We start from the raw sequence: 8,216 nt of genomic DNA on the forward strand, positions 1-8,216 counted from the left end.
TCTTCTGGTCAGAAAGCTGTAACTGGTCTGTAGCTGGTCTCTCTCTGTTGAGTCGTGATGACCAATGACTCCATTTGTAAAAGGGAAAAGTTAATCAAACATGTAACTACAACACCATTGATGATTAAGTATGATTAAGTATGCTACTTAAGTCTCATTGACAACATACTAAACTTACAGTAGACTGACAGGCCTATGATCCCAGCCAGTAGGAGAACACACAGCAGCCCCAGACACACTGCAGCAACTCCAGAGGGTCTCTTCCACCACTGACAATGTACTGTATCACAAATGATTCAAGTAAGATCTTTGGCAATGTGTTTTGCTGTATCATCCAGGATTGGGACAAATAAAGCTATAGAACAACAGGGTAATCTCACCTGTTTAATGTGTTGTGTGTGATTTATGTGTGTGTGTGTGATGTGTGTGTGTGTGTTCGTGCAATTTTACCTGAAGCAACAACTCCATCTCTTGGACTGGGCTTGAAGGCTTACGTTGGCATATAATTGGTCATCAATGTCCGTGTTCTTCATTGCATAAGGCTCATAGTCTACGAATCCATCCAAGTTTTCATAGACTCCTTCTGACATCTTAACACACTTGTGCTCAAACACAGTAACTTCTACTTCTAACCTCAGCTCTAATGTACGTCTGTACCTGTGTCTTCTCCCTTCACTGTCCTGCATCTGTGTGACTTATGATAGTGAAACTCTATCAGTCAACCACAGTGGATTAGAAACACTGGCCACCACGTGACTCAGCCTTAGTTTGATAATATACTACATGATATGCCATGCTATATTTTATTTATTTATTTTACCTTTATTTAACTAGGCAAGTCAGTTAAAAACAAATTCTTATTCACAATGACGGCCTACACTGGCCAAACTAGCCGCCCTATGGGACTCCAAATCACAGCCGGTTGTGATACAGCCTGGAATCGAACCAGGGGGTCTGTAGTGATACCTCTAGCACTTAGATGCAGTGCCTTAGACCGCTGTGCCACTCATATGATGCATGTCTGAATTCACATGGTCCCATTTTTGGATCTGCTAAAATAAATTGGGATCCTGTAAATTCACATATAAACTACATATATCCTGACTGAGTTTACAGCACCCCCAACCTTCAAATGGAGAGCACATTACGGCTCTCACTCTGTGACCGGTTGTGTAAGGAGAAGATGCCCCTAGATGCTGATCTTAGGTCAGTTTTGCATTTTCACCACAAATGGTTAAGGTTAGGATTGGGGAGGGAAACCTGATCCTAGATCGGTACCTAGGGGAAACTTCCCCCCGGAGTGTGACCGGCCACCAATGGCCATATACAGCAGGGGTCTTTTTTTAATCTATGCTGTCTGTGAAGAGTTACTCAGAAGTTGTGACAATATCTCCATAATTTCAGTTTGACATATAAAGGCTAATTCTAATTGCTCCCTTAAAATATACTTTGGTACAGTGTTATAGGTTTAGGGAGGACTTCACACCTTAACCAGTGGTTTGAGCAAACAGCAACCTCCAGGAAGAGACAAGATGCATGAGTGTGTGGGAATGTAGCAGGCAGGTCCACTGGTGCATGGTGCATTGTGTTGCCATTGGTCACCTACACATTGTCCTTTGTACAGTCAAGGTTGTGAGTCATTCTCACCGTCATTAGCATAGTTATTTTTTTGTGTGTATGTGTGTGTGTGTATGTGTGTGTGTGTGTGCCCTCTCAGTACTGTTCTGCCCTCTGTTTGTGTCCAGGTCACACTGTTTTAAGTATCCAATCACATTCAATCAGGAAGCTGGTAGACCTTGTTAAAGGACATTGTACCTTTATTTATTAATCTGTGACTTTGTTATTCTTATTGTTAAAGTGATAAACATAGGGTTTTTTTGTACGAAGCATAAGCCTATGGCAAATCACATGACATGTTTGTAATAAAATAATGAAGAGTCATTTTCCAGAGTACAGTATGTCTACAACCTCTCCTCTAAATCTAAACAGAACTATTATTTGTCTTATTTTTTCTCTCTTCCTCATTCTCTTAATGTTCTTCTTCCTCCTCTATGTCTCTCTGACACTAAGGCTCTATCTCAATTATCAACAACATGACATGGGTAGTTGTGGCTATGCTAATACAAAAAATAGAACAATATGCATACTTACGTGCGTATTTGTGTGCATGTGTGCGTGTGAGAGATTGTTACAGTGCTTATTGTTAAACCATTTTCTGTGGCACTATATAAATCATTCCATGTCTCTACATGGTCATCTTGTCCAGAATATATCTCAACACAGTCCTCCTGCCCAGGGAATGGGACTTGCTATTTGTGATGATGGACAGGACACTATCATACCAGGAAGATATAGATAATAGAGGGGAAGTGGAGAACAAAGTCTAGCTGTTAACATATATTAAATATCATATGTAACAGCCCCAAGATAATTCAGTAAGTTTCCAGAACTCCCCCTTCCTTTCACCTTTCTGCTGATTTGGACCCTCTGTTTACTCCCAAATATACATTAACATGTTCAGGAGGTCCAGGACTACAAACATGGGCCATTATAATGTCCATGTCACGGACGTTTAAGGACGGGTCAGACCAAGGCGCAGCGTGAAATGCGTACATGTTTATTTAACTGATAAACACACGACAAAACAATAAACCAAACGAAACGTGAAGTCCTAAGGCTACACACAAAACAAGCCTCGAACACGGAACAAGATCCCACAACATGACAGTGCCAATAGGCTGCTTAAGTATGGTCCCCAATCAGAGACAACGAGCGACAGCTGCCTCTGATTGGGAACCACACCGGCCAACATAGATCTACAACACCTAGATCACAAACATAGAAAAAACAACATAGAAAATCCACACCCTGAATCAACATATAAGAGTCCCCTGAGTCAGGGCGTGACAGTCCATACAATAGATTTAACACTACAACCTTCTCCAAGTGGATATTGAGCGTGGGTAGGGTTAACAAGTGAAGATCAGATGACAACAGTAACATGCGGGCTCACCTCAACATTTACATTTACATTTGAGTCATTTAGCAGACGCTCTTATCCAGAGAAACCTACCGGAGCAATTAGGGTTAAGTGCCTTGCTCAAGGGCAGAGACAGATTTTTCACATAGTCGGCTCGGGAATTCGAACCAGCAACCTTTCGGTTACTGGCCCAACAATCTTAACCACTAGGCTACCTGCCGCCCTCTCTCTTAATGAAACTGATTGGTCGAGGAGATTTTGAGTGACAGCTGGTTGAACGACTGAAAAGATCCACTTAACTTCACTCTTTTGGGACCGATATAGAGGAACAACAGTCAAATATGAGAATTTGATATTGTGCTTATATGTAACTTGACTACAAAGACTGACTGTCAAAGATGATTAAGTAACATCCTTTGATACCCTTTGATATCTCTACTACACTCATTGACTGGTGATACAGTCAACTCCTATACAGTTTATGTAATTGTGGTTTGGTACTGATGAGAATGTTCGCACCAGACCTAAATTGAGCATGTAAATATCTGTAGGATATATTTGAATAAGAAATTATGTGTATGGACAAGGTCAAATGTACTAACTTCATGTTGAACCTGATGACGAGTAAAACATAACTACTGGTACACAGGAAGTTACAAACAGAAAATAAGTAGGAATTTTATTAATACGATACCACAAACAAATAGAACGATAGGTGCGTTTGCATGCGTGTGTGTATGTGCATGCATGTATGCATGTGGGTGCATGTGTGTATGAGGGTGTGTGTGTGGGTTTGAGAAAAAGAGAGTGTGTGTGAGAGAGAAAGAGAGAGAGCGAGACAGGGAGAGAGAGAGAGAGAGAGAGAGAGAGAGAGAGAGAATGAAGGAGGAAGTTGTGTGCACTGTAGGCTACTGTATTGTTACAGTATGTTGTCATGGTGATGTTAAACCACTTTCTCACAAATCCAGTTGTGTTTCCTGTCACATGACTTGTCATTCCAGGCCTCCAGAGGACTCTGATTTTTACGTATCTCAACACAGTCCTCCTCACCATATTCTGGATTGCCACCACCATTATCAGGCTGATGATTACTCCAGTACCTACAGGGTTAAAAACAGTCAGATATCATGGTTAATACCAGTACCTACAGGGTTAACAACAGTCAGATATCATGGTTAATACCAGTACCTACAGGGTTAAATACAGTCAGATATCATGGTTAATACCAGTACCTACAGGGTTAATAGCAGTCAGATATCATGGTTAATACCAGTACCTACAGGGTTAATAGCAGTCAGATATCATGGTTAATACCAGTACCTACAGGGTTAAAAACAGTCAGATATCATGGTTAATACCAGTACCTACAGGGTTAACAACAGTCAGATATCATGGGTTACACCAGTACCTACAGGGTTAAAAACAGTCAGATATCATGGTTAATACCAGTACCTACAGGGTTAAAAACAGTCAGATATCATGGTTAATACCAGTACCTACAGGGTTAAAAACCATCAGATATCATGGTTAATACCAGTACCTACAGGGTTAAAAACCGTTAGATATCACAGTTAGAACATCACAGTCCTAAATAATATACGCAAATGTTTCAGCTTAAATTCAACTTTGTTGACTGCTACCATCAATGACAGTAACCTGTATAGATAAAGGTTGAATGAACTGAAAATTGGAGCCTTGTTGTCAGAGTAGTTATCATCTCTTATTCGGTGGTCAGTGTTGGTCCACCAGTTGAATATGAAGGACCTAGAGTATGAACAACACAGAGAATCAGTCCTAGTCCTTCCACTGTGGTCAGTGTTATTAGAGCAGTAGTGTTTTACCTTGGGGTGGTCAGTGGGGTGCCGTCCACCCATCTCCAGGTCCCCTCAGTAACAGAGTCAGTCAGACCAATCCAGACTCCATTGCTGAGGTTGAAGACAAACTCCTGTTGTTGAAAAATATAAATATATACCTATATGTTTGATCATATCTACCCCCCTGCACACCCATCTCTCTCTCTCTCTCTCTCTCTCTCTCTCTCTCTCTCTCTCTCTCTCTCTCTCTCTCTCTCTCTCGCTCTCTCTCTCTCTCGCTCTCTCACACACACCTGTTCGTTTTCGCTGTTTATGATCACCAGGTCTGCTCCTCTAACCAGACAGTCCTCTCTGCTCTCCTTCCAGGTTTTAGTCTCAGTAGACAGGAAGTACCAACTGGATTCAAACTTCTGCCATCCTTCAGGACAAGTTGGTTCTACAAGATGAAAACACACATTTCCTTCAATTTATCACACTGGACACTTAATGAATGAATAGAGACTCATGATCAGGTGTGTGGTATTCATTACAATGTATTACTGTAGGTTTACTCACTGAGATTGGTAAGACTCCTGCTAAGAAAATCTCTCTCAGTCTGTAGCTGGTCTCTCTCTGCAGTCAGGTTGTTGTAACTGGTCTGTAGCTTGTCTCTCTCTTTAGTCATAAAGCTGTAACTGGCCTGTAGCTGTTCTCTCTCTATTGAGTCGTGATGACCAATGACTCCATCTGCAAAAGGGAAAAGTTAATCAAACATGTAACTACCACACCATTGATGATTAAGTATGATTAAGTAGGCTACTTAAGTCTCAGTGACAACATACTAAACTTACAGTAGACAGACAGGCCTATGATCCCAGCCAGTAGGAGAACACACAGCAGCCCCAGACACACTGCAGCAACTCCAGAGGGTCTCTTCCACCACTGAACATGAACTGAATCACAAATTATTCAAGTAAGAACTTTGGTAATGTGTTTTACTGCATAATCCAGGATTGGGACACATAAAGCTATAGTACTACAGGGTAATCTCACCTGTAATGTGTGTGTGTAATTTGTATGTTTGTGTGTGTGTGTGTGCGCGTGCGTGCGTGCAATCTTACCTGAAGCAACAACTCCATCTCTTGGACTGGGCTTGAAGGCTTTTACGTTGCCATATAATTGGCCATCAATGTCCGTGTTATTCATTGCATCAGGCTCATAGTCTATGAATCCATTAGAGTTTTCATAGACTCCCTCTGACATCTTAACACACTTGTGGTCAAATACAGTAACTTCTTCTTCTAACCTCAACTCTAATATACGTCTGTACCCGTGTCTTCTCCCTGGACTGTTCGGTGTCTGTGTGACATTTGGTAGAGACACTATTTTTTTTAAACTGTCAACCACAGTGAAGGGGAAACTGTCAAATAAACACAACACTGGCCACCACATGACCACATGACTTGCACCAGCCTTAGTTTCTAATCTAAACATGGTTGTTTCCCATCCGTTTTAAACGATTCAAAATGTAATTGAAGCAGATAAAAATTGGACCCTCTGAATTTGCACATAGATCATATAACATTACTGAGGCTTTGACATCCCAGCCTTCATAAGGAGTTCACATCAATGGCCATATATGGGCCTTATTTTTCTATGTATGCTGTCTCTGTGTGACATCAGTGTGAGGAGTTATTCAGAAGTGGTGGGGGAAATCTATATCTGGATCTTTATCAGAGGTTTAAAAGGGGAACTTTACGTGTGTGTGTGTGTGTGTGTGTGTGTGTGTGTGTGTGTGTGTGTGTGTGTGTGTGTGTGTGTGTGTGTGTGTGTAGGTGTGTGTGTGCATGTGTGCGTGTGTGCCTGCATGTGGCATGCAGTGTGTGTGTGTCCTCTCAGTACTGTTCTGCCCTCTGTCTGTGTCCAACTGCAGGTCACACTGTTATCAGTATCTAATCACATTCAGGCTGGTAAACCTTGTTAAATGACATTGTTGCTGTTTTATTAAAATGTCCCTTTGTTATTCTTGTAAGTATGAAAGCGATATATTTTAATAATTTAATATGAAAACATGTTTAACATGTTTAATGAAATAAATAACATTTTACATTACATGTACATACTCTCCTCTAAAAACAATTATTCGTATTTATTTCATCTCCTGCTCTAGATGGAAGCACTTAACCATTCATCATGACCATCAACATGATAACTACTAGACATCATCACTTAACCATTCAGCATGACCATCAACATGATAACTACTAGACATAATCACTTAACCATTCAGCATGACCATCAACATGATAACTACTAGACATCATCACTTAACCATTCATCATGACCATCAACATGATAACTACTAGACATCAGCACTTAACCATTCAGCATGACCATCAACATGATAACTACTAGACATCATCACTTAACCATTCATCATGACCATCAACATGATAACTAATAGACATCATCACTTAACCATTCAGCATGACCATCAACATGATAACTACTAGACATCATCACTTAACCATTCATCATGACCATCAACATGATAACTACTAGACATCATCACTTAACCATTCAGCATGACCATCAACATGATAACTACTAGACATCATCACTTAACCATTCATCATGACCATCAACATGATAACTACTAGACATCATCACTTAACCATTCAGCATGACCATCAACATGATAACTACTAGACATCATCACTTAACCATTCAGCATGACCATCAACATGATAACTACTAGACATCATCACTTAACCATTCATCATGACCATCAACATGATAACTACTAGACATCATCACTTAACCATTCAGCATGACCATCAACATGATAACTACTAGACATCATCACTTAACCATTCATCATGACCATCAACATGATAACTACTAGACATCAGCACTTAACCATTCATCATGACCATCAACATGATAACTACTAGACATCATCACTTAACCATTCATCATGACCATCAACATGATAACTACTAGACATCATCACTTAACCATTCAGCATGACCATCAACATGATAACTACTAGACATCATCACTTAACCATTCATCATGACCATCAACATGATAACTACTAGACATCATCACTTAACCATTCAGCATGACCATCAACATGATAACTACTAGACATCATCACTTAACCATTCATCATGACCATCAACATGATAACTACTAGACATCATCACTTAACCATTCATTATGACCATCAACATGATAACTACTAGACATCATCACTTAACCATTCAGCATGACCATCAACATGATAACTACTAGACATCATCACTTAACCATTCATCATGACCATCAACATGATAACTACTAGACATCATCACTTAACCATTCAGCATGACCATCAACATGATAACTACTAGACATCATCACTTAACCATTCAGCATGACCATCAACATGATAACTACTA

General features: G+C 40.2%; 1 protein-coding gene across 1 annotated transcript; it reads right to left on the reverse strand.

The window, feature by feature from the left end:
- Window positions 1–3,852: 3,852 nt before the first annotated feature.
- Window positions 3,853–6,129, reverse strand: LOC123487930 (CD209 antigen-like protein E). The gene is made up of 6 exons (XM_045218924.1): window positions 5,895–6,129; window positions 5,625–5,726; window positions 5,350–5,520; window positions 5,088–5,230; window positions 4,822–4,925; window positions 3,853–4,080 (listed from the first exon to the last, which is right to left on the reverse strand). The coding sequence occupies exons 1-6, from the start codon at window positions 6,034–6,036 to the stop codon at window positions 3,924–3,926; spliced, it is 819 nt and encodes a 272-aa protein (XP_045074859.1). The 5' UTR covers window positions 6,037–6,129; the 3' UTR covers window positions 3,853–3,923.
- Window positions 6,130–8,216: the final 2,087 nt, after the last annotated feature.

The sequence above is a fragment of the Coregonus clupeaformis genome, unplaced genomic scaffold (genome assembly GCF_020615455.1).
Source record: "Coregonus clupeaformis isolate EN_2021a unplaced genomic scaffold, ASM2061545v1 scaf1904, whole genome shotgun sequence".
Classification (NCBI taxonomy): domain Eukaryota; kingdom Metazoa; phylum Chordata; class Actinopteri; order Salmoniformes; family Salmonidae; genus Coregonus; species Coregonus clupeaformis.